The sequence below is a fragment of the Rhinopithecus bieti genome, unplaced genomic scaffold, assembly GCF_001698545.2.
Source record: "Rhinopithecus bieti isolate Rb0 unplaced genomic scaffold, ASM169854v2 scaffold_4180, whole genome shotgun sequence".
NCBI lineage: Eukaryota > Metazoa > Chordata > Mammalia > Primates > Cercopithecidae > Rhinopithecus > Rhinopithecus bieti.
In genome coordinates this window covers 264,187-290,543 of record NW_016804388.1, presented here as the reverse complement: position 1 = coordinate 290,543, position 26,357 = coordinate 264,187, and the positions used below count along the sequence as shown (strand labels likewise).

Genomic DNA, 26,357 nt, shown 5'->3' with positions numbered 1-26,357 from the left:
GGTGCAGATACCAGGTTTGGCCCATGTGGACTCCCTGGCTGCGGTCATCTCTGCATTCTCTTTCCTGCATCCCATTGCCGGCTCACAGGGAGACAGTCCCGTCGAACCTTCTGAAACACCCCCCTCTGCTGGTTTATTCAGAGCTCCAGAGCCTCTCTCCACCACGCTCACATTCACTCACTGAGGTTTGAAGGAGGATGCGCTGTACTTGGAGGGGCTCCTGGGTCCAGTCTGTGGCTCCCTGATGACTTTGTTTGGCCTGTCCCCCTCAGTGAAATTCACACCTCGGCACCCACACACCTGCCTGACGCCGCTGTCCCCTCTTGGTTAGGCTGATCTGCACACCACAGGCAGTTGCCTTCCAGGGTGCCTGGAGCCCTTCGGGTGCAGGTGGGTATTCCCGTGAAGGGGGCTGGGCTTTCTTTGAGCCACCAGCCCATTGCACTGTGTCGGGGTGGGACCCAGGACACCACCTGACCCACAGCAGACCTGGCCAGCTGCAGGGCGGTTCCTGTCTGATCTGCCACTGGGTGGGCGTCAGCTCAGCAGGTTTCTCCTGCTTGCTCACCATATAAAATACATGTCTTAGTCACAGGTGAGTTGTGATAGCTTTCTCAGGAATTCCTTTTTCCCTTTCATGTGTTCACTGAATTCTCCTTCTGGTTAAGGCGATGCCTCTTCACACAAGCCGTCGTGTAGCCAGGACCTGGAAGCGGGACTGTCTGAGGCTGTGCCGGGGAGCGGTGAGATGCTTCTTTTCTAAAGCGCTGTGACTGCACCTGCTGGGAGGTGGGGCAGGTGTGGATGTGTCCTTGGCTACATAGTTTCCAAATGCAGCTCCTCACCCCATCCCCGGGAATGGGGGCTGCCCACTCTCTGGCTTTGAGGGCCTTTCTCTTGCTTTCTCTCTCTGTGCGCTTATTTCAAGGGCTAGCACTAATTTAACACGCATGTGGCTGCTCAGCCCACTTGATGAGATTTCATCTGGGCAGATGGGCCCCACCTGGGAGTTTCTTCATTTCTCATGTTTAATTGCCAGGCTTGCCAGTTGCCACCAAACAAGACCCCAGAACAGACCACCCAGAATGTGCCAACTTTGTGTGGCGTGAAGCTCAGGCTGGGCAAGCCAGGCCTTCGCTGGACCTTGTTGGCGTCCCTCGCCGCTGATTGCCAGAGCTGGCCTTCTCACAGGGACCCTCAGCCCAGTGTCCAGCCTGTGGGTCATGCAGAGAGGCTGTCAGCCCTGTGGGGAGCTAGAGCCAGGTCCCCAGCCTCTGGCCTGGCAGGCAGTGGAGCAGGGCACTGGGCGGTGGCTGCCTGCACCTGGCATGATGGCAGGGGGGGTCTCATGTTCCCTCTGCCACCCCCAACTCTGGTCTTAAGGCAGACCCTGTCTCTAGATGCCACGGTTCAGCCCCAGCAAGAGATCAGACCCAAAGGGGCAAAGGTCGTGGAGCCGAGAAGACTGGGAAGGACCAGCCCCCGTGCCCTTGGGATTCTAGCAGGGGCAGAAGGCAGGTTCCTGCCTGCTGCAGTGGCCCTTCCCCCTAGGCCTTCGTTCCTGGAGGCTGCAGCCCCTGGAGGTTGACACTAGCTCAGCTTGGGGTTGAGAAGGGGAACAGAGATGCGATGCGGATGGCAGGGAGTGCCCAGAGCGCCAGCCCTGGGAATACGGAAACCCCAGGAGGAGTCTCCTCCCGAGGGCAGACTGTCTTTTGCTTTTGAGTTAACTTCTTCAACGGCTGCCTTGAATTTACTTTGCTTTCAGTGAGTTTCACATTGCATTTTTTCCCTTGATTTTTAGCTTCCATGTCTCGCTCTGCCACGGCTGCCTGTCGGGCCCAGCTTTCACCAGCGGGGGACCCAGATACCTGGAAAGTTGACCGACGGCCAACACCAGAGCCCTTCCTGGCAGCCTCCAAACAGCGGCCACGCTCTTTAGTGGACAGCAAGGCCTATGCGGACACCAGGGTTTTGGTGGCTAAGTTTTTGGAACACTCACACTGTGCCCTCCCCACCGAGGCACAGCACATGGTGGGTGCCATGCGCTTGGCCGTCACCAACGAGGAGCGCCCCGAGGAGGAGGCCGTCTTCGGCGCTGGCGTTCTGGACCAGGTATAAAGGAGCCACGAGTCTGACCGTGGACACTAACGGGCCTGGCGCCACAGATGGTCTTGCCAGAAGCCATCATGCCTGACAGAGGCCTCAGGCCCAGCTTGGCTGAGGACACGTGGGGGGACACCCAGGATGATCTGGGGGCGGCGTGGGCAGGGAATGGTCACTCCCTCTCTCAAGGGGAGCTGAGCGGTCGTCGCCCTGTGGATCGCGTTTCCTGCCGAGCAGTCGTCGCCCTGTGGATCGCGTTTCCTGCCGAGCAGTCGTCGCCCTGTGGATCGCGTTTCCTGCCTAGCCCAGTAACTCGGAAAGATGACTCTCATGTCCACAGTGAACTCTGGTTTTATCTGGCGTGCAGCGCCTTGAATTGAGCAGCGCTGCACAAACGTGAATGCAGCAACAGGCGACACTTAGGTCACCTAAAGACTCGAAGTATCTCCAAAATCAGGGCCATCCAAAGCAGGAGTTCCCTATCCCTCATTTAACTTAGTGTTCAGGGGACAGAGGGTGACATCGAGTCATGAGACATTTTCTCATGTGGCTCGATGGCTCTATCATTAAACGTTCATCACGCTCTGGCCTATTTCCTATGAAAGGAAATAGGTAGCGTTAGCACAGATGGCAGCCTGCGCCCAACTTTCTGTCCACAGGGCTACTGTGCAAACAAACGTACAGTGGGGGCCTCTGCCGTAGCCTGGCCACCCCAGGGGACAGGCCGGTGTTGCAGAGGGTTGGAGGAACCCACCATCTCCTGGGCCTCGAGCTTGGCCTCCCTCCATGGGGTGCCTCCCCCACCTCCTCCCGGGCCCCTTCTCCAGACTCCCGTCCTGTCCCTGGTGCAGACCTGATTCAGTTGTTTGGTCCATAACAGTAAGTGCCGATTCCCAGCTCCTTTGGGGGGTCTCCCTTGTGTCTGAGCTCACCTGATTGAGCTCGGTGGGTCCAGTTCTGAGGGAGAGAGGCCGGTTTCTCTGGAAAGTGGCCCCTTCTGATAAAGCAGATCCCTGTGACCCAGAGCTGACCTTCCCCTGGGCAGGCGGCAGCAGACAGACACACCTGCGCAGGAGGATCATCAACCACCTACAAACCCACGCGAAACGGAAGAGACACCCGCCATGCTGCTTGTGCAGAAGCAGGCATGCCCAGCTTGGGGGCAGCTTGGGGACCTTGGACTTTCTTGGCCCCTATCCCCTTGTTTTCTGGTGGCATCAGTGGCAGCTGCTCCCAACAATGGCCCTGGAACAGCGCCATCCACGAGAACTTTCTGCAGTGATGGAAATGCCTGTTCAGGGCCACTAGCAGCAACAGCCTCTGAGCTGCATTGGTGGGCCCTGCAGTGAACAAAGCAGCCTAGAGGCTGAGTTCTTCCCGGAGAGCCCATGAGCCTGGCATGGGGCACAGGGGACCAGAGGGTGCCTTCCACTCCTGGGTGCCAGGGCAGGGGGCTCATGCTGCTCTTCTCTCGGCTCCATGGGGCTCGTCCTTGAGTTCCCCCAATTCCCCACCACCACTGTGGCCAGCGTGCTGGGGAGCTTCTGTGTGACTGAAAGCCGGGAAGGGCATGGGGTTCCAGCCTGGGTGCCCAGAGCCTTCCTTCAGCCCATTACCCCCGCCCTGGGGGCTGAGGTGTAGGACTGCCCCAGCTGCGGTGGGTTGAAAAGGCTTCGATTGCTTTAGAGAGCTGAAAACAGACGACAACCTGCACTTTTCCAGGTAAGATGTACTAGAGATGAATTTATGAGCACTTTATTCAGACTATAAAACAGGAAATCTATAGTTTTTCTCAAGTGGGGGGCTTGTGAATTCCCTCAAGGCAAGTCTCTTTGCAGGTGAAATTAATTGGTGGATTTTCAGAATGGCCGCCCTGGAGCAGAGCTTCAGCCACGCCTGACGCCCTGGCCGCTGAGTCTCCACTGTCTGAGGTGTGCTGGGGCCACGCTGCAGGGGTTTCACCTGCTTGGGGGGTCCACACTAGGGCTTGGGGGTTCACACAGCATTGTCCCTGGGCCGAGCCCTTGGGTGGGCTAGAGCTGCAGTCCTCAGACACGGCTGCAATTCCAGCGAGGCCAAGACCACCAACCACCCAGTGGACTCGGCCTCTGGGCTGTTTTCCTCATGCAGCTGGGGTGGAGGCCCACTGGACCACCCAGCCTGCTGCTCGGCATCCTTCCCTTCTCTGCAGCAGGGCCCAGTCCCAGTGGCCAATGGGGATGCTGCCCCAGCACTGCCTCCCTGTGGGCCCCCACCTGCACCCCACCCTCACCCAGCTCTGGGTTTGCACTGGTGGCAGCTGTTGTGTGGATTCAGAAACTGTACCCAACTTGATGCTGCTGGGCTGGAACCTTCTCCCCCTCAAAATGAGGCAGTCAGGGACAGGGTGGGGTGCCCCGCTAAGCCCAGCTGCTCAAGGCCACTCATGGACTCTAGGAGGTGAGTCCAGCCTCTGGGCTTCCTGGGAGGGTCCCCAGAAGAGAGAGGTGCTGGTAGACTAGGGAATGTGCTGGCAACCTGACCCAGAAGCTGTGGTGCCTTTGACCCTGGCTCCATGGCATCTGGGTACCAGCAGCAAGAGCCCGAGCCCCAGGCTGCACGTTGGCTCACAGCCAAGGAGAAAGCTGGCTGCTTCCCCCTCCGTGTGCGTCCTTCCCCCTCTCTCATCATGCTCCCTGTCTGGGATCTGAAATCGGCCAACTGTGGCTGCTTTGGGGGGGTGACATGCTCCTCCAGCTCAGCTGGGCCCTGGGCATCCCCTGCCCTGAGACCCAAAGGGGGGGATTGGCATCTGCTGTGACACCACCATTGACCCCAGCCTGGGGGCCACGAGGATGCTGAGCGGGGAGAACCTGGGCCCCAACTCTATGGCAAGCAAGGTCGGAGAAGGGGGAGCATCATTCGCAAGAACTTCAGGTCTCAACCTTAGCTGGAGATGAGGATCCACATTAAATGCTTATAACACACCAGGCCACAGAAAGCTCGCTACACACGGATGCTTCTCCCCACCCATGCTGACTCGCAGAGGCTGCTAAGGCAGAATTTATGGGAAATTGTTTCCAAGCCACCAGAGACTTGTTTGTACAACTGGAACGGTTGTATTTATTTAATGTACCTCAAGGTGTTTTAATAATGATCCGTGTTTTAATAAAAAGTATTTCTGGTCTCTGTGTCTCTGAGGTCTAACGGGGACAGAGGCAGGCTGAGCCTGTGTGCACCACTGGCTAGGGGCAGGGTCCTGAGTGGGTCTTGCAGCAGCCAGCCGGGGAGCCTGAGATACCCATGCCACTCAGCTGTGCTTCCAGGAGCCTTCCGGAGACGATCAACTCCGGGGCAGAGTGCGGAGGGCCAGGGCTGAGACACAGGCCCGCCCACACTGGCCATGGCAGCCCCTCATGGATGCGGCCTCCAAGGGCTGCTGGGAGGAATGCAGGCCGTGGCTCAACGTTTTCCTTAAATGCAGGATTTTAAAAGATGTGTACGATTTGGTGGGAGTCCTGCCCGCATGTCCTCAGCTAGCCAGGGCTCTCCTCCCTGGGACCTGCTTCCCGGCCTCATCCGGGGCACAGCAGGAATGTTCCGCTTGGCCTCCTGAGGGGAATCCCATTCCCTCCAGCTTTGACTCAGGAGACATTTCTTTTCATTCCCCAAGGATGTGGCCATCCCCAGCATTCTTGTTTGTTGGCCACGTCAAGAATTGTATTTGCTTTTCATTCTTCAGCATATTCAGAGCGAGTGCATATACATTTCAGCGTGTACACAGCTCTCTATGACAGTTTCCTATGGAACAGCTTTCTTTGCCTCTACCATGTATACTTTCGGGGAAGAGGGAGGCATGAAGCTGGAGTGCACCTTGAAAGGCTATCTCTTACATGCCCCTGATGGCCAAGGTCACGCTGAAGCAAGCCCTTTGCCCACATCCTCTGGGCAGCCAGCTGACAGTAAGTCTTCTTACTCTGCAGTTCCCCAAGAATCCTGGGCCCTGAAGGTGGTCAGTGCCCACAGCATGGAGCTCACTCTGCTGTGGTCGGTGCCCACGGCATGGAGCTCACTCTGCTGTGGTCGGTGCCCACGGCATGGCGCTCACTCTGCTGTGGGCAGGCCAGAGAGGAGGGCTCCTGCCCATCCAAGGCCCACAGCCTAACCCAGCTGGACCCCAGGCCCCGCCTCTGACCAAAGCCCATGCTTGCTACCTGGCTTTCCCACACCAGGTGCTGCCAGAACGGTGGCCATGAAGAAAGGTAAGTGCTGGCACAGCTGCCAGAATTGTCACTCTAGACAGGCTGCAAAGGACCCACAGGTGCAGAGAGGGTGCTGGGATGGGCGGTCCGGCTGTTACACACGCACATGCATGCGCACCTTTCCCAGGGGTCGTTCATGCTGAAATCCGAAGCAGCCCAAGGCTCCCTGATTCCATTAGTCAGTGCTCTGCGGACGTGTCTCCCCGCTGGGGCAAGTGGGTCAAGAACCTGGCGCTGACCCCGTGATCTGGCAGCATTGCTGGCACCTCCAGTTGCAGCAGGGCATTGCGCAGCTGACACCTGCTGCCCAGAGCGCCCACCCTCCGACCTCATTAGCGATAGCTTCCAAGGTTCAGGATCCAGGAGGGGCACAGAGCAGCCACGGCCGCCACCGCATAGCGAACCTGCAGAGCCGCATCCAAGCTGTGAATGAGAGGACAGGTGGCACCCGCCGCTCAGGTAACAGAGCAGTCACACACACGGCTTTTCATCACGACTTCAGGTTTATTAGTGATATGCGCAAAGTCTTCCTACGGGCAGCTGCATGCAACACACGGCACTCCTCGAATACAATCATCCTAAAGCTTTAGTTACTGCGTGGTAAGGCTTCTTAAGTCACAGTGTATTCTTCAAGGCCTGGGCCAAAAAAAGAGACTTTGGGACAAGATGACGTCAGATTACATGGATCGCTAATGAACTGAGCTGGACTAGATCTGACTTGATCTACACACACACCACTACTGCTCAGGGCTGCCGTGCCACGCTGGCCGAGGGGTCTGCACTCACAGCTGGCTGCCTTAGGTGTGGCCGAGGTCGCGTTTTCTAGCATAGGTTTTGTTTCCTCGAAGGAGCATGTGCGTGGATGAGTGTGTGTACATCCACTTTAAAGAGGGGGCGGATGCCTGCGCCCTCCTCGTCTCTGTGGGAGCCCTGCCCGGGGATGCAGCCGGGTGGGAGGGTGCCAGAAGAGACTACAGGAGAGGCAGGTGTGGTCATGGGTCACACTGGAAAACCCTCGAGTCTGAAAAACAGCCTGCCAAAATAAAAGTCCAAACAGTAATAGTATCTAAATAAATAGGGAGTTTTCGTGTTGTGGCCATCATCCTTTATTTACAATCAATCACATGTCCCCAAACTTGCATTACAAGTCATGTCCTGGGAGCTGGGCGGCCTGTGTCCCTGCAGTCAGTGGCAGAGGCAGCTGTTTGGGACCACTGCGGGGGCCCCACAGGACCCCAGACATCCCGGCCAAGGGGGCGGGAGGCAGGGGTGATGGCTGCCCTGCCCTGGGAGCCGCCTCCCTTGGAGGTGCCAGTTCACTCTACACAGCTTCAGAGAGGAAAGACACACACTCCACACCACGCACAGCTACCGAGACACCCTGGCTGGTCACACCACGCACAGCTACCGAGACACCCTGGCTGGTCACACCACGCACAGCTACCGAGACACACCCTGGCTGGTGCAGGGAGAAGACAGTCCAGAACATGGCAAAATACTCGAACGCTTTACAAACATTTGTTCTGTGACTCTCCTTTGATAAAGACATACCCCTTTTTGGCAAAATGAAAACAAACCAAGTGGGCGATGAGGGCACGCCCTTTGCGGAGCCAGTGTCCGTGGCTGGGCTGTGGCGTCGGGGTCAAATCTGCGGCCCGGCTCCCAGCTCCTCCGGGCCCGGGTGGCCCTGCCCGGTGTCCAGGCTGTGTGGCCAGGCTGGAGGGGCCTAGATGTACAGCGGGGTCTCCTGGCCCGTGAGGAGCCTGAACATGGCAGCGGGCATGGTCTTCATGTGGATCTGCCAACAGACACAGGAGGCTGAGCCGCTGCCCTCCCACTGCCCCTCCCACAATCAGGTGAAAACAAACGACAAGAGACAACCCCCCCACCCCCGAGTTCTGCTTCAAATGCCCATCTCCTAGAGTGAAGAGGAGGGCCGGCCTGCCCAGGCCTGGGGGCACTTAGGACGCCTTCCAGATGCGGCAGACCGAGATTCCGCGCCCCCACCCCTGGCTCCAGAGGCGTCTACACAGTGGAGTGCTAGTTTTGCGTCCAGTCCTGCTGACACCCAGAGGGTAAGAAATTGGACTTCTAACGGTGACAGCAGTTTACCCATCCACTGAGGCTGGTTGGGGGTGCCCAGGCCTCAGCAGAAACTGCAATGGGCGCACTCTGCTTCAGTGAGGAGGAGACCAATGGGGGAAGACACACACCCCTTCTTATAGAACACTGGCCAGGCAAGTGTGCTGGGGGCTGGGAACAGGCTCGCTGGGGCCCAGGGCACCTCAGGTCCCCAGCCTTTGGAGATCAGTCAGCAAATGACCCTTTGGGGCCTGGCGTTGAGCCCTGGCTTCAAAGGGGCTAGGTACACAAGCAAAGCCTCAGACCGCTCCAGGGAGACCAACCGTGTGGGTGGCACGCCTCATAATCCTTCTGTGGGGACACTGGGAAGGAGCAGACTCTAAACGTCTGCTTCAGTAACATAAGGGGAGCTCTGCTGCCCACTTCTCCTCCCCTGAGCATGACGCTGTCCCCTGTCCTGCCCGGGACTGTGCTGGGCTGCGGCCTCGGGATGGGGGCCCTTGCACTGCCAGGGTTGGCTGCCACAGGTGCTGCTGGCCTCCCCACCGGGTGCAGCTGCCCTGCAACTGCCCCTCCTCAGGCAAGCAGGTCTCGGGTCCTGGGCTGAGCAGCCCAGAAAGGCACATCGTGCAGCTCTGCTTCTGAGGTGTTACCCTGCCTTCCCTGCCGGGATCTGTGTGGCCAGTGCAGGTTTCTGCTGCTCCTGGCTCTGGCACGGGCTTCCTCCATCAGTCACTCCCTGGCATTCCTCAACCGGAAACCCACACCGAGGCCCCTCACAACTGCAAGCCTTGTTTATCAGTGACTCATGTCCCACGCGGGCTCAGGGCTGCTGGAAACAGGCACCATAACCTCGGCAGGGCTGAAAGGATTCCAACACCCCGGCTGCCTCCTGCCTCTTCTCCGTGCTCCCGCCCACTCCTCCACGGGTGGATTCCCTCACGGGTGTGGGGCTGAGGGCTGTGGGGGCGGCCGCTTTAAAGCATCTACTTGGGAACACTGGCTTTTCCTTTCTTTGAAGCCATCAAAGGGAGGCTGGTGTCCGCCTGGCCCCTCCTCCTCCTGAGCCAGCCCCCTGCCCTCACCAGTACAGGGAAAACAGGCCTCCCAGCTCCCAGCAGACCCTGCAGTGCACAAAATACAAGTGTCCCGACGTGGCTCTGGGAGACCTCATGTGAGGAACAGGAACTGGAGGACCCTCTGCCCACCCACCCCACAAGCTGCAAGGATGGTTTCCACGTACTCAGCCCCACAGGGCCACCAGGAGGAAGCGCCACAGATCGCCCAGCCTGCCACTGCTGTCCCCAGACCCCGACCCAAACTCCCTGCCCGAAACTCCCTGCCTGGTCCCCAGCAGGCCCCTCTGCAGGCCAGGCTCCTCAGCTCACAGTCTCCCTGCTCACATGACCACCGCGCTTCCCAGAGAGCCTGGAGCCCCTTTGTGCTGAACACCCCTTCTACACACCCCTACTCACACCCACTCACACTCCACACCCCTATGCCCCACATCCACTCACAGACCCACAGCCACACACCCCTGCACACACCCACACTTGCACTCCTACACACCCCATGCTGTCTCACACACACATGTACATCCACACACATACACTCACCCCCACACACAGACACTCCTCCACACTCACATTCTCAGGTACATTCACACAGCCACACACACCCACTCACTCATGCACCCCTATACACCCACATGTGCACGCACACACTCATTTCCCACACCTGCCCACACTTAAATTCACACCCACATACATCACATTCCACACACACTCATGCTCACACATCCACATGCACACACCCACACACACACACATAGCCCCGCAGCGCGCTGGCCACCCCCCCCAGCACCATCCCCCCTCCCAATGATCCTGCCGCCTTGTGAGCTCTGGAGGAAGACCGGCGCCTCCCCCACACCATCCTCGCACTGCCGTGGAAGCGATGCCAGAAAGAACTGGACTGGGGGGGTTCAGCCAGTGAAGCGGGACAGGGCGAGCAGCCTGGCTGTGGGAGGGGACGGCCAACGGGCAGAGAGGCAAGCCTGCCAGGGTGGCCAGAGCCGCGTGCCCTGCAGAGCTTCTGAACGGGACGTACAGATCCAGTCCCAAAAGTAGTGTCCAAGCAGCACCCCCAGCAGCCTGTGCCCTCCTGGCTGCTCAGTTAGAGCCAGACCGGGATGGCCCCGCATCACCTGCCACTCCATTCACCCTTGTCACAGCAGCCCCGGTGGGAGACACAGCCTGGCTGGCCTTCAGACGCCCTGTGTCCTCTGGAGCGGGTGAGGCTCATGGAGGGCAGGCGGGAGCACACGGGAACCAGCACGCAGAGGCATACCCAAAGTCCCTCCTTACCTCTCCGACCGAGTTGGACAGAGCTTGGACTATCTTCTCGTGGGCTGTGGCCACCACGCTCTGCCCGTTGATCTCGATGATGCGGTGGCCAACGCGGACGCCCCCTCGCTCGGCAATGCCCCCTCTCATGAGGCTGCAAATCTAAGCAGACATGGCCAAGTCAGCACACGTGTTCCTGCCACAACCGACAGGCGCTCCACCATGTCTCCAAAGACAGGACACGTGGAGGGAAAAGCGCCACGTGATGAATACTTGCACGTGCAATTCACTGACTCAGAGGGAAAAGCGCCACGTGATGAATACGTGCACGTGCAATTCACTGACTCAGACGGCAGCGCTTATGATCTGGAGTGTGTTTCCTTAAAACGAGAGTCAATGCCATGGTGTGTGGGGAACCAACACGTTTTCTAACTCCCACGGTGGAACCGGTCCACAGCCGCACCTCCCTCAGGGCCCCTCCCTTTGTGGTCAGGCTAGAGACTGGTGACATAGCCCAAGGCCACTGCCACCTGGCCTCCTGCAGCTGAGCCTGGTTACCATCCTGGAAGACAGGCACTTAGCTGGTGGTGGGTGGGAAAGGAGAGGCAGCCTGTCCCCTGGCCACCAGAAAGGCGGGGCATCTGTTCTGTCAAGGGAAGGCTCTGTTTGTCAGATGCCCAAATGCTCTACATAGGCAGGGAAGAGTCACTTTTATTCCTATATCCCCCCCCACCAGGTGACATAAGAGCATTTTGTGCCAAACATACTGGTTCTGTGTTTTTTGGAGACAGGGTCTCATTCTGTCACCCAGGCTGGAGTGCAGTGGCGGGGGTTTCCATTTCCAGCTTAAAAGTGACGTCAAACAGATGGACAGGAGGGCCTGGGAGCGCCTGTGACCATGAGACTGGACAGACTGGAAAACTGGCGCCCTGCACACCCGTGTTCACGGCAGCAGCGTTCACAATAGCCGAGGGTGACAGCACGGACTAGCAGAGAAACAGAAAGTGCTCTAGGCCTGCAGGGAAACAGTACTCAGCCCTGGAGAGGAAGGAGAGTCCGACGTGCACTACAGCACGGACAGACCTCAGGGACACTGCGCTGCGTGACACAGGCCAGGCACACGGACAAACGGTGCGCAATGCCACTGATATGAGGCACCTGGGGTAGTCAGAATCACAGAGACAAAGGAGACGTGGGGGGCTGCCAGGGGTTGGGAAGGAGGAATGGGTGGTGGTGCTTAGTGGGGACCAAGCTCCCATTGGGTAGGACGAAGTCGTGCAGGAGAGCACAGTGGCCATGGCTGCCTGATACGCAGATGGACTGCCACAGAACTCTGCACTTCAAAATGGTTACGATGCTCGATTTTATGTTATAGATGTATTTTACCACAGTTATTTTTTAAATGAAAACAAAAACCAGAAAAATGGATGTCCCAGGAGAATTAAGACTAGAAGAGAAGGGGGTGGGGAGAGGCAGATTCCACACTGCAAGGCAGCTCCTTCGCCCCGGGGCCCTCTTACCCTGGAGAAAGGAGGCTGTGCTGAGCCGTGGCAGGAGGCGAGTGGCCTGGGATGGGAGAAGCAGACTCACCTCTCCCAAACACACCTGCGTGCACACACACGTGCAGACACAGACAACTGGGAGGGGGCCTCCCCCTCCCCCCACACCAGCACCCAGATTTCTGCAGCAGGCCCATATCTCATCTGACTGCTCACTCTGCACGCTGGGCACTGCTCACCCTGCATGCTGGGCTCACCCCCACCATGGCCATGGGCACTCATGAGGCAGGTGCAAAAGGTGGGGTCCGCACTTGGGGGCCTGAAGGGCCTGGTGTTTACCGCCAGGCAGCTGAGCTACGCAGAGATGGTGACTGATCTGTATGGCCGCCTGCATGCCATTTTCTGGATCACTGGGGAGATGGATCATAACCAGGACAGAACCACACCAGTTCATTCGCTTCATCCAGCCCTCCCTGGCACTCTCAGGGTGAGCTGCCCTGTATCTTGGAGAAAGCCCCTGAGAGCCAGCATTTGCCCCTCCCCTCGGCTGCCAGCCTCTCCCCTGCATCCTGAGCACTGGGGCTTCAAGGAAGTGGGACCCCATTTCACAGACAGGGAGGCAGAGGCCAGAGGGTGGAACACAGCGCATCCGCGAGCAGGGCTGGGACCTTCAGACCCTCCTCGTCCCCAGTCGTGACCCCAGACACCCCCCCCCAAATTTCACAGACGCTTGGCCCCCTCCATCACTCCGGAACTCAGACCCGGGATCCAGGGCAGAGACACCAAGCAGTGGGTGGCACCCTCTCTTTCATATTGCCACCCCGGAGATTTTGTCTTCGGAATTGCATGACCCCCTCCTCACTCCAGGCCCCGCAAGTCTGCTGCTGCCCTCAACCCTGCACCCTCTAATCTTTTGAGAAACCCCTATCCACACCACCACCCTCAGCTTCCTGGCCACTTGGACCCACTCAGCCCCATCTTCGGGAGCTCTCCAGACTCCCCGCACCTGCCCCAGAAGGCAGCTGGAGAGAGCCCTGGTCTCCATCCACTGCCCTCCGCCCCGGCTTCACACTCACCCATTGCACTCTCTGGCTCTCTGGGAAGGAAGGCACAGAACCCTGCACCTGGGCTTGGCTGGGCTGCTCCAGGCTGTCCCCTCCTTTCCCATTCACGTTAATCTAGCCCCCACAAAACACAAACCGGAGTCCTCCCCTTCCTTCTCTCTTCTTCCCCTCTCCCCACCAGTGCTCCACATGGCTGTGTGACCCGGGGCAAGCCACTAAACTTCTGTGTGCCCCAGCTTCTCCAGTTCCTGTGTTCCTCATGCGGTTATAGTTTGGGGGACACCAGCAGACTGAGGGGGCATCAAACTCATCCTGGGCAGGGCTATAGTCACAGGCCCTAAGAGTGGGCAGCCCCCAGGCCACCCCATGGTGGGGAAAGCCAGCCTCTCCTGCAGGGCTCACAGTGACGGGGCTGTCAGGGAGCAGCACTGGCCACCAACCCAGGCCCACCTGCCTCCTAGGCTGGGCAAGGGGGTGCGGGAACAGGACAAGCAGCTCCCCAGTGCCACTCAGGAGGCAAAGACTGTGTAGTCACCAGGCTTGGCCAGGCAGGGGCAACCCGGGGACACCACACAGCACCCCAGGCTCTGCACAGCAGGGCTCCTCGTGAGGGCTGAAGGGCTGTCAGTCCCCAGCTTCCTCCACTGTCCCCAGTGCTGGGGTGGGAGGCACACAGGCAAGGCCTGGTGATGGTTGGGGTGCGGGAGCCCAGAAGGCTCTCCCAGCCCTCCTCCCTGGGGCCCAGCCATGCCCGTCCACAAAGTGCTCACGGCAGCTGCAGACAGGGCCCCAGCTGACTTTCTGCAGAGCCTCCAAATTAGCTGGGGCAACTGCTTGTGCCCAGGTCACATGTGTGCAGAGCAGTCAGGCAGAGCCGGACCAGGCCAGACCACCAACTGGCCAGCTCCTGCGGCAGGCGCACTGTCCTGGACAGATGTCCCAAGAGGAGTGCAGACAACTTGTCCCGGCACCTGTGCCGGGTCCAGGGGCCACGGGCCTTCCTCCTTGGCAGAGACTAGGACCAGCAGGGCCACCTTGGATAGTTTGGGGTACATTATGGATTTTCTCCGCTGATCTTCACAAGCACCTTTTGAGGGGAATCCAGTGAGTGTTAAGTGACTTGCCGAGGGTCACACAGCCGGGAAGGTATGGCTGACACTGGCAATGCCCCGTCCCTCTTCGTTCTGGGCGCCGGCTGGCCCCCGCTTCCCATGGGTCTGTGGCTAAGCTATCTGGCCAGTGGCCATTTCTGCCCTGGTCCTGAAACCTTCACAAGGTCTTCTGAGCTGCCTCTCTTCCTGCAGTGCCAGCCAGACACAGAGCTCCCAGTGGGGGCTGCCGAAGCCCAGCTGAGGGCAGAGCCTGGGTCCCTGAGTGGCTCTGTGGAGTGAAGCTCACTCCACCACCCCCACTGCAAATTAGACTGCAGCATGAATAAGCAGTAAGCTCTCAGTATATGAAGACTTGTAGAATCTTTTTTATAGGAGCAAATTTGCTCTAACACAGCAGGGTCAGAGATGGGCCCTGAGCCCAAGCCCTGTGACTCCACCCTGACGGTGGATATACCCCTCCATGCCGCTTCACCAGAAAACAATGGAGATTTGGTAGTCCTTCTAGAATGTTCTCCCACTGTCTTTCCTCTGTGGCTGTGGGTGGGCATACATCCTCCCCATCGCCTCCACTCCACTCCACTCCAGCCCGCAATGTCTCTCCTCCTGTGCTCCCTCATACTCAGGGCTGGTTTAAGCGATTTGGGTATTGCCAGTCCTTTTCTTCTTTATTCTATTTAGTGGCCACATCTCTCCCCTCTGGGTCCTTTGCAGGAGGAAAAACAAAGGAAAGAGAACTCAGGCCAAACGCAGGTCAATGAGAGGGTGGAAACTCTGGGCTAAAGAACTTTGGCCCGGGGAACTGGCACAGGTTTTTGGCCAGAACCACACTCAAGCCCAGCATCACCTCCTCCAGGCAGCACTCCAGCCTTCCCACTGCCTGGCACAAAGCCTAACACAGAGCAGGTACTTCACAGATGTCTGCTGAACGGCTGAGTGAACAAGTGAATGAGTACATGAATGAATGAATGAGTGAGCATGTTTGTTGAGCACAGTAAGTGATGCCACGACTGGTTGTGTCCAAGCCACGGTGCTGGCGAAGCCGGCTGCCCTCCCTCCAAAGCAGGGGACAGCCACTGTGGGGACAAGGGCACCTGGGAAAGGCTGCAGGGACCCAATCCACGGCCATGCCCTGGCCCTTCCCTTCTACCCAGGACCTCCCAGAGAGCCGTGGAAAGTTCCAGTCCTGGTTGGCCTGGCTGTGGGCAGCTGCACCCATGGGCCAGGTCCTGCCAGGCTGCCAGGCATAGCCTGCCCCATCACACGGGAGCTGCTGTCCCTCCCTGGGCCCTGCAGCAGTGGTGGCGGCCCAGGGCAGGAGGGGGGACTCACAATGCCATTCTGCACGCTGAAGCCCAGCTGGTACTTGAGGTCTGGCCGCTTGATGAGGACCGTGGTGACCGGGGGACAGCTGACGATGTTGAGCTTCACCTGTGTCTGGTTCTTCAGGCCCTGCAGAGCACGGGGATAGCAGTCAAAGGCTGGGCCTTAGACATCAAGCCTGACCCAGGATGGGGGAGGCTGGCAGGGCGGAGGCCGGGGGCAGTGAGAACGCACACTGGGTGAGGCTGGCAGGGCGGAGGCCGGGGGCAGTGAGAACGCACACTGGGTGAGGCTGGCAGGGCGGAGGCCGGGGGCAGTGAGAACGCACACTGGGTGAGGCAGGCAGTCCCCTCTCAGCCTCGGTAGCCCCTCTGTGCAGTGAGGACGAGCCTCGCCCTGGCCCTTCCCAGGGCTGCCAGGTTTCCAGGGTGGCACTGCGCCCTCTTTCCCACCATGCTCAGGGCACCTCTGCCCTGGAGAAGATGAGCTGCTGCGGGAGTGAGCCCAGGCTCTGAGTGCCACTGGGCAGAACCAATGCGCCTGGCACCAGTTCACCCTCAGGGTGTCGAGGGGGCCATCATCATGCCACATTCAGGAGAGCTTCCTACGGAAGAATGTGGGGACACTTTCCTCAAAACCCAATGCCCTCCAAGGATGACCTCCTGCAGGGCAGGGAGTGATCGCACAGAGAATCTCTGAGTGAGGACGCAACTGTCAGCGGGTGCGCCAGGCCGCTGGGGTCCGGTGGGGGTGAAGAGGCATGGGGAGGAACCCAAGCCTCCACCTGGGAGCTGCAGCCCTGGGAGTGGGAACCTCGGCTGCTGAGACCTCACTGGCAGAGGCCTCTCCCATGTCTCTCTGTGTGGCTGCCCATCGGACAGAAGCCCTGCCAGGCGAGCTCCGAGGGCTAGTCTATGGGATGCTCTGGCCTGGGGAATGCCCTTCATCTCTCACGCTGAACAAAGAGGAGGAAGGTGTTCTCTCCAGCACCAAGACCACAGCAGGGTGGGGAGGAACATGCCACAGAGGGCTGGGGCCAGGCCACAGCTGGATCACAGGAGCCGCCAGAGCAGGCAGAGCCGGCTCCACTGCAAGCGGTCAGTGTGAAGGTCCCCACCCCACCTGCCGGTGACCCTTCCGCCTGACCCCCCACAGCAACAGGCAGCACCTCCCAAAGCTGCAAGCTCACGAGTCTGACGGTCAGGGTGGCCTCCTTACTTAAGAGAACCTGTGTCCCAGAACTCAACCCATGCAGGGTGCCCCACCTCCCCAGCCCAAGAGCACTGAAGGGGTTTCCCGGAAGCGGGACTTTCAGTGCTAACCTGGCAAAGTCCCAGGCAGAACAGGATAAGCTGGTCACTCTATACTCACTGGTCCTTGGGCCCTTGCCCAGGGCCACAGGGCTCGAAACAGGGCTCAGACCACCCCTCCCCTCCCACCCCAGGGCAGCCCAGGTCCACCTCTGATTCAGACATGGGGAATAGTCTTGAGTTCAAATTTTGATGCCATCATCGACCAGTCGCCGGGTGGGTCTCCCTGGCCCTCAGTTTCACCATGGGTGAAGTGCAGATTGCAGCAAAGTGGGGATCAAGTGGGGCAGGGCTGAGGCGACCCCTGGGCGGAGGGTCCCAGGGCACCCACCTTGATGATGCCTTGGCAGGTAGCGAGCGGCAGCCCCACCAGGCTGGTGCCATTGATGGACATGATCTGGTCCCCGATGCTCAGCTTCCCTGAGCGGGCGGCCGGGCCGCCATTCATCATGTTGGCCAGGATCACCGTGGGCAGGATGGAGCCCCAGCCTGACTCCACCACCACCACGCCCAGGATCTCGCCCTTGTGCTTCTCCAGCTGCAGCTGCAAAGGGATCAGCAGTGTGAGAGGGGCTGGCAGCAGGGACTGGCTCCTCCGCCAAGGACTCACAGGAGGATGATGCTGACCCTGTCCCAGCACATTCCGCCCTGCTATGGGATCCAAGGCTGGCTCATCTCAGCCAGGAGAGCTCTTGGGCTAGAGGCCCTGCCTACCCCACTCTGGCTCCCATGCCTTCCTGGGGTCCACCCAGCAATCCTGGGAACCCAGAAGTACAGACCCCCATCCCCACCCATGCCCGGCATTGACTCCATCCCTACCCATGCCCAACACTGACCTTCCCACCCCAAGCAGGGCTCCAGTGTCCTGGTTCCTGCTCCTTCCACCCCACCACACCCACAGAGGCTAGAGGAATGCTCTCAGACTCCAGCACCCATAGCCTGCCCCCGGCCTTCACTCTTGTTGGAAAAGTCCTTCTACTTTTACTTCCTCTCAAAGGTCACTGTCTCGGAAACTGCCCGGAATGTCTTCAGCAAGAAACCAGGATCATGCATTCACCCATTCAACAAACAGCAGAGGCCATCCACTCACCCCACTGCAGACAGAATAATTCAGCCATTTAACAAGCAGTCAAGGTATGGTCCATCCCCAGGGTATTTGCTCCTCTGCCCACAAGAATTTTCCAAAGTCCCCTGGGGGAAGCCACTGGGACCAGCTAAGGCCTCTGTTTCTAGCCTCCCCTGCCAGAGCACCCAATCTCCCTTTAGAGATGCCACATGCTTTTCAGAAATAGCTCTCGGGTGCTGAGCGCCAGGTTGATAACAGCAGCATTAAAAGGCACATTTTCAAGGTCATTAAAGGGTAGTCAGCTTCTTTGTTACAAACACCTCATTTCACATGCAAGTGCTCAGCCGGAAGGCAGGAGTGAGGTGCACATTCCGGGCCGCACTCGAGTCTGATGGAAGGCAAGGGTGTGGGTGAGGACCCCGGGAAGGCTCGCTCTGCAGGAGCTCAGGGAGCAGAAGCTGGCAAATGTGGCCTCCCTGAGGCCGGTGGGCGTGGCTTACCTCCTTGCAGTTCTCTGAGTTGGAGAAGTGGATGAGATCGTCGTTGTACATCTCCTGGGTGTTGATGATATCGCTGTACTCCTTCTGGCTCAGGTCTTCGGGGTTGATGCCATTGGCTCGCAGGAACTCCTGGTAGGCCACGCTGAAGGCCTGGCCGATGGACTGGGCGATGAGCTGGGCCTGCGCAGAGGGCAGGCCTGCTGGAGACAGGCATGCAGCACAGGCTCCCCGCGGCCTCCTCAACAGGGGCTGCAGCAGGGCTGGGTGCAGGATGCACCCGTAAGCCTTCAAGGGGGCCCTTGTTCCAGCTTAGAAGAACAAGAAAGAAACTGGGGGCCCTCCCTCATCTGGTGAAGGCTGTCTCCCACCAGCACCCCACCGTGAGCGAACCCCAGTGTTGCCCTGAACCCCAAAGGGTCTGCTCCTGACTGTCCCTGCCTAAGCTGTGGCATGGCCCAGATGCTCCAGGTCAAAGCTGTTTCAAACAAAGTCTACGACAACAATAAATTATTGATTACATGTCATATTTTTGCTTTTTTTTTTTTTTTGAGATGAGGTCTGGCTCTGTTGCCCAGACTGGAGTGGGAATGCAGGTGAACACAACCACATCCAGCTAATTAAAAACTGTTTCTTATAGAGTTGGGCGTCTTGCCATATTGCCCAGGCTGGTCTCAAACTCCTGGACACAAATGATCCTCCTGCCTTGGCCTCTCAAAGTGCTGGCATTGCAGGCGTGAGCCACTGCACCCTGCCCCATCTGTATTTCCTTTCCACTCATCTTATGCCGAAAATGGACTTTCAGTGTGTTTTCCCGGAGCATCATGCTGCTAGTTGTCTACCCTGCATGTATTTACTGGTAGCAACAGAACCCAGTGCCCACTAGGGACATGTGGCTGTGCCAGGCCGGGCCTGCAAGACATGAGACCTGGGACTCCACACAGGCCCTACGGAGCACGTGGCTTCTTTCTACTTCCATTGAGCTGCTTCAGTGGACATCACCGACTCTGACATGGCAGAGGCCTGGACATTGAAACAGCACTCAGGGCCTGGTCGGTCGCCTGCTAGGGCGCAGACAGGAGACCGTGGGAGGTGAGAGCTGTACTGAGTTCCCGGAGGTCACCAAGCAGGCTGGCAGTTGTGCAGCCATGGGAGCATGGTGGGGCTCTTGGCGACCTCGATGACGTCTCAGCCCACAGCGGGCCGCCCACCAGGCTCTGGGCTGTGTGAGCCCCACCTTATGCTCTGTCCTGCTCCTCACCTGCCTCCCCAGCTGCCCTCAAGGGGGTTCGTCTGCACGGGCGCCCCCAGCAAACTCCTTCTCAAACAGGTGAAAACAAGGGCTTTGGCCTCAATTCCCTTCCCACTCTCCACGTGGCAGGATGTAAGAGCAGCAGATGAATGTATGCATTGGGAAAGGCAAGCTGGGCTGGATTAGAAGCGCGCAGCAGGCGGCCTCCCTCCAGCAGGCGTGGAACTGCCCTCCCTGACCGGCCCTAAGCAGTTTCCAGGACTTGCTGGTTTCCCACACCCAGCATCTCTGCCGCTGCCAGACCCGGCTGGGGGCGCGACGCCCGGGGACCGCCAGATGGCGCCGCCGGGCTGGCCTGCGGAGTTGACGAGCTGATGGGGCTCGGCGGGAGGGTCGGGGGCAGCACCCGCGCAGGAGAGGGTCGGGCCTCCGGGAGAAGTGGAGGGCGGCGGGGGGTCCTGTCCCACCCGCCCGGGATCTCAGGGTTCCGGGGCGCAGGGCGGCCCCCAAGCCTCTGCTTCTGTCTGCGCCTGATGTTGCCACCTGGCTGGGAAGGGTGGCCTGAGAGCACGGGGAGCCCTGGAAGCCCAGCTCCACCACGCACAGGCTCTTGGACTCCACTTGGTCTCCCTCGGGCCATCCCCATTCTTCCTCCCCTTGGACGACATCCTCCGCCCCCGCGGAAGCTCCAAACCCGGGGAGCCGGCTCCGCGGGGCTGCGCCTCCTCCAGGCGTCATCAGGCCAGCTGGTGTGCAGCCAGCCGCCGCCTCCATTCCGGGTCCGGCTGCCTCCTGGGAAGTGTGGGGTTCAAGGGGCTCGCTCTGCGGCTGGCGCTTCAGAGAAGGGGTCGCCCTGCTAGCCCCAGCTCGCAGCCAAGCCTGTGGGAGTTTACTGCTGTGAGGCCAGGAGTCCAGCCCAGGCCCCACCCAAGGGCTCAAGCGGCCTCCTGCAGGTAGGCTGTGGGCAGAGCCTGCAGGTGCTGGTGAGGTGGGGACGGGGAGGCTGCTGTGCGGGCAGGACCACCCTGGGCCTCCTCTACCCCGTCTCTCAGCCTCACCTCATCTACCCAATCTGGCATCCCCTGGCTTTAACCCTCCGCATCAGCTGCACCTGGGGGCTCTCAGTGCCCCTCGGAAACTCTCACCAACTGACTGCCACCCTTCGCCACCGGGCCTGCCCCGGCCTCATTCCGCCAGCACCTGTGGCCCACGCCCGTGTCAGGTCTCTCAGACATCCTCAGCCCTCAGTCACACAGAAATGCCCATCCAGGTTTCGAGGGGTCTCCGTGTAGCGGTGGAAGGAATGTGTGAGTGCGCTGTTGAAATGCCCTCTCCCTCCTGTAAATCTGCCATCGCGCTGAAGCATTTCAAGTGGACCCAGCTTCTTAGGAAGCAGATGACTGCGCCAGCCACAGGTTTGAACCCTGTCTTCAGTTTCCATGCCGTATGTCAGGATCATGACAATATGGGGACCCTTCCCTATTGCCCAGGTCCTGAGACACTCTCAAGTCCTTATGTGAAAAAGAATGCCCTGGCCAACTGCCCATGAAGGATAGATTTTTTTTTTTTTTTTTTTTTTTTGAGACAGAGTTTCCCTCTTGTCGCCCAGGCTGGAGTGCAATGGCGCGATCTCAGCAAACTGCAACCTCCGCCTCCCAGGTTCAAGCAATTCTCTGGCCTCAGCCTCCCAAGTGGGATTACAGGCACGTGCCACCATGCTTGGCTAATTTTTTGTATATTTAGTAGAGACGGGGTTTCACAATGTTGGCCAGGTTGGTTTTGAACTCCTGACCTCAGGTGATCCACCCACCTCGGCATCCCAAAAGTGTTGGGATTACAGGCATGATGAGCTACAGTGCCCAGCCATAGATCATTTCTTAAAATTTCACTCTGGCAACAGCCACAAAATTGGCTCACCAGCAGCCCCGCCGCTGGTCTGTGAGTAAGATCAGCCTCCAGGAAGGACAGTTCCTCTCTGAGTTCCCCTCTTGGCCCTGCTGCTCCTTCCTCAGTCCCTCTGTCCCCCTCCAGGCTAAAAACAACGCTCTTCTCCAGCCCAAGAAGGGAGCCAAAGGGCTTGCAATCTTTTCCTGAGTCTTTGGTATCTTCTACTTCAGAATCACTTTTTACTTGCTCGGAAGACATACCACACGCAAAGGCAGAACTAAGCCTCATGTGCAGATGTGCCTTCTTTATACAGCACGCCAGGGCCATGCCAAAATTTGCATTTTAATAACAAAAGTTATGCAGAGATTAACTTCATTTTGCGTAGAGAAAATGTTTTGTAAAGGGATTTCTTCAAATAGCTCCCTCGTATATTTAACCATGGCTCAATTGATAAACAGCTCCTGAAGAACCTGTTTCAAGAAGTAGAATAAGACTGTGTTCACTATCTTTGCAAACCCAAAGAGTAGGCAAAAGATCACTCATCCACTGGAAGCGTCAATAACGGCACGGAGGGTTTCCGCCTGAGGGTGGTCTCCACAGTGCCTGGATCCTGGAGCCGCCCTGGGCTATGAACCTTGGGAGGGGAGTGCCCTGGCAAGAGCTTACTTACATCCTCTGATTCGAACACATGGCAGATCATCTTATACTGCTTCTTGCCTTCCTGGGCCCCGGGTGTGGTCTCGATGCAGTCCTGAGAGGCTGACCGGGGCATGCGGCGTCTGGCCATCAGCACCACGATGTTCCCAATGTCGGCGATGTAGGAGATGGTACGCAAGGCGTGGTCCATCATGGTTTCCTGTCAGGAGGGAGACAGCGCCACGTCAGGAAACACTACTGGGACAAGCCATTGAAAAGCACAACAGGGCCAGGTGCGGTGGCTCAAGCCTGTAATCCTAGCACTTTGGGAGGCCGAGGCAGGCGGATCACCTGAGGTCAGGAGGTCAAGACCAGCCTGGCCAACATGGCAAAACTCTGTCTCTACTTTAAAAAAAAAAAAAAATAGTTGGGCGTGGTGGCAGGTGTCTATAATCCCAGCTACTCGGGAGGCTGAGGCAGGAGAATCGCATGAACCTGGAAGGCAGAGGATGCATCGAGCCGAGATGGCGCCACTGCACTCCAGCCTGGGCAACAAGAGCAAAACTCCATCTCAAAAAAAAAGCACTCCAATTATTCGGGTTTTGCAACCCTGATTCTCCTGACATTTGGGGCCGGACCTTTCTTTATTGTGGAGGGCTGTCACGTGCACTGCAAGGTGTTAGGAGCATTGTAAGCCTCTACCCAGGAGACGCCAGTAGCACCTCCCCCTTCCCAAGTGTGAGAACATAAATTATTTCCAGCCATTGCTAAATGTCCCCTAGGAGACAAAAATCATGTTGGTTGAGAACCACGGCCCTAGTTAACAGAGTGTTTTAGGGTACTGGTTCACAGTCAAAGTCACTCTGCCCGCATCTCAGTCCCAGCTTCCCAAATGGACTGTGTGGAACCCAGGGAGGCGTGATGTCAGGTGAGCTCTCGGGCTGTCTCTGCTGGAGCAGGGGCTTGCCATATAGTGAAACCCATTTGCTCCCAGATGAGAAGCCACTCATGGCTCTGGAGAAGGGTCCCTCCTGAACAAGGTGCTCTCCCATGGAGTGGCCTGGCCTGGCCTTCCTGCCATGCAGAAGAGGAAAGCATCAAGGCCAACGTTTGTCACTCAATGAGCTCTTCCCAGGGAGCCCAAACAGCCTGGGCCTGGGTCAAGACACCAAAGTAGCCCACCTGACTTCAGTTCCCTCAGCCTCTGGCAGGCCCATGACTCCTGATGGCTTTTGTCCTTGGACAGGAATCTCCAGCCAGCATCTTGCCCACAACCCATACCTAACAAGACTGCACACAAAGCTCAGAAAAACTAATCCACTGGTCTTTTATGCTTTTGTCCTCTGTTCATAAAAGAAACTCGAGTGTTTCTGCAACCTCTGGACCTCATTTCTTCCTCACAGAATCCACTTTGCAGTGGATGCTGCTTCACCTTTGTCTCTGCAGCTGATGTTTTTTCCGGCCAAAGCCACGAGGGTGTTTCATAACCACAAGAGCCACCTTCCAGGGAGGTACACTGAAACAGCTGGAGTGGCTCTTCAGCATCTCCTGATTTCTGTCACTGTCATAAATGCCTGCATCAATCCCCAGGTGTCAGAAACATGTTTCTTCCCCAGCTCCTATCAATGGCAGATCCCTCCTCCTCCTCACTGACAGAGGCTGCCTACCAACATGGCCGCATCTGCTCTCCTGCCCTGACTGGCTACTTTGGCCTTCCCAGTCTCTCACCTGTTCCCTCCTCTCCAGCTCCTCTGCCCCAACAGATTTAATGTGCATGCCCTGTTCAGAACCCAAAGATTCAGAGGGGAAAGGAAGGGAAGGGAGAAGAGGCCAGTGGAGTGAGCCCTAAACTGGGCCAAGCTAGGAGGTTTCTCATCTCTCCTTTACAGGATCCATCAGAAGAGTTACTCTTTCAGCTGGGGCTGTGGGTATGAGGAGGCTCAGAGATGTTCAGGAACTTGTTTAAGGCTATGCAGGCTCAAGAGGATGCAGCCCAGCTTCAATCCCTAGGCCCATCCTCCCACTCTGGGTGTGGCACCGCCCTCCATGCACACTGGCAAGAAGAGTTATCGGGGCAGGCCTAGCAGTTGTCCCCAGAAAGGCCCGCCTGCAAGGCTGGCCCTCTCTGGCATCTGGGAACATGGATCTCAGGAGGGTTCCCAGCACCCGAACTGACAAACATGGTTCCTTTTGCCTAAACCCTTTGTGCAAACAACGTGGTCTAGGCTGGACACCTCTTTTCCCTCTGGGAGTCTGGAATTTTGGTAGCTGCCAGGCAGAGGGTGCCTATGTGACCAGCTCCCAGTAAACACCTTGGGCTGAGTGTCTGTGAGCTTCCCTGGTAGACACCACTTCACTCTCTTGTCACAGCCCCTTGCCAGGGGGTTCAGTGTGTCCTGTGTGATTGGGGGGAGGGCTCTGGAAACCTGCACCCACTTGCCGATTCCGCTCTGGAGCTGTCTGCTGAAATAAATCTCAGCTGTGAGTGTGCTGAGTCCTGTCAGTCCTCCAAAACCATCCAGCCTGGGGTGGTCTTGGGGACCCCCAGCACAGGTGGGTGATGAGGTGTGGGGCTTGGCGGGTGGGAGGGGGATCTAGTCCAGATGGTTTGCCCACAAAAGATCTGAAAATGAGTCCAAGTCTGTGAAGTGCTGCAAGCCCAGTGCCTGAGCCCTGGCACCTGTCTCCCTGAGTTTTCACCAAGCGCCAGGCTCCAGGAGGGGGCTGGTTCCAGGATAAGGGGGTGCAGGACACAAAGATCAGTGGGACAAGGCGCAAGCCTGGACAGGGACACACATGTGACAAGGAAGGGCACCACCATGCCTCCATCAGGGTGTGCGAGGGCCTGGAGGGTGGTCGGGGCACAGCGCTGGGGTTGGGAGTGGTGGGCTGCAGTGTGAGCCACACAGTGGGGGCTGCTGCTGCCTCCTCTGTCTCCAGAGGTCAGGTTCCCTGGGAGTGCGGAGCAGGGGAGGGCCCACGTAGCCCAGCAGGTCTTCCCACCCACCTCCCGCCTGCAGAGCCCTGGGGTGACGCCAGCACAACTGCTACCTGCTGTGCGCTCCTTGCTCCTCCTGCAGCCCGAGCTATGGGCTTTGGGTTGATGGGAGCAGAGGGCACAGGAGAGAAGCTGCTGAGAACCAGGGCCTATACCATGGGACAAGAAGGAGTTGAACTTAGGAGTTTACCTGATTTTGAACAACTGCCTTTAACGCTTACCTGCGTGTCTGCATTTAAAACCTTGATCCTCTGGGTGGAAATGAAGAGGTCCACTTCCGTCAGTGTCTGGGCGTCCCCCTCAGAATTCTAAGAAAGGACAGTGGATACTGTTAAAATCCAAAAACCAACTTGGAATAGAGGACATGTAAATAGCATTATGACGAAATGCTCAACATCCCTAATCACCAGATAAATCCAAATTAAAACCACAACAATATATCATTTGATATCCGTCAGAATGGCTTTTATCAAAAAGATAAAAAGCAGCATTGGCGTGGGGTGGAGGAAAGGGAACCCTGGTACACTGTGGGAGGGTGTGAATTAGTGCAGCTGCTGTGGAGAATAGTACGGCAGTTCCTCAAAAAATTCAAGCTACAACCACCCTGTGATCCAGCAATCCCACTGCTGGGCGTATTTCCAAAGGAAGTGAAATCAGCATGTCTAGGAGACACCTGCACTCCCATGCTCATGGCAGCACCATCCACAGCAGCCAAGACACGGGATCAACCCAATGTCTGTTCACGAGGAATGGATAAAGGAATGTGGTAGGCAGACACACTGGAGGCCTACTCAGCCTTCGCAAAGAAAAAGCCATGTCATTTCCAACACATGGATGACCCCAGAGGACATGCTGTGTAGTGAAATCAGCCAGGCACAGAAAGATAAATACTGCACGACCTCACTCAGGTAGAATCTACAAATGTTGATCTCACAGAAGTAGAGA

At 57.9% G+C, this 26,357-nt stretch overlaps 2 protein-coding genes across 2 annotated transcripts in view; one reads left to right on the top strand and one right to left on the bottom strand.

Annotated features, from left to right (window-relative positions):
• ENTREP2 (endosomal transmembrane epsin interactor 2) overlaps nucleotides 1-5,270 on the top strand; it is a 317,089-nt gene extending 311,819 nt beyond the window's left edge. Inside the window, exons 10-11 of the mRNA XM_017867687.1 lie at nucleotides 669-743; nucleotides 1,805-5,270. Of these exons, the coding sequence (XP_017723176.1) occupies nucleotides 669-743; nucleotides 1,805-2,121 (392 nt within the window). The 3' untranslated portion in view covers nucleotides 2,122-5,270. The remainder of the gene's footprint in view (nucleotides 1-668; nucleotides 744-1,804) is intronic.
• Nucleotides 5,271-6,831: 1,561 nt separating this feature from the next.
• APBA2 (amyloid beta precursor protein binding family A member 2) overlaps nucleotides 6,832-26,357 on the bottom strand; it is a 199,617-nt gene continuing 180,091 nt past the window's right edge. Inside the window, 7 exon segments of the mRNA XM_017867685.1 lie at nucleotides 6,832-8,145; nucleotides 10,793-10,933; nucleotides 15,776-15,895; nucleotides 17,408-17,620; nucleotides 18,643-18,822; nucleotides 22,449-22,634; nucleotides 25,634-25,720. Coding sequence (XP_017723174.1) covers nucleotides 8,074-8,145; nucleotides 10,793-10,933; nucleotides 15,776-15,895; nucleotides 17,408-17,620; nucleotides 18,643-18,822; nucleotides 22,449-22,634; nucleotides 25,634-25,720 — 999 coding nt within the window. The 3' untranslated portion in view covers nucleotides 6,832-8,073.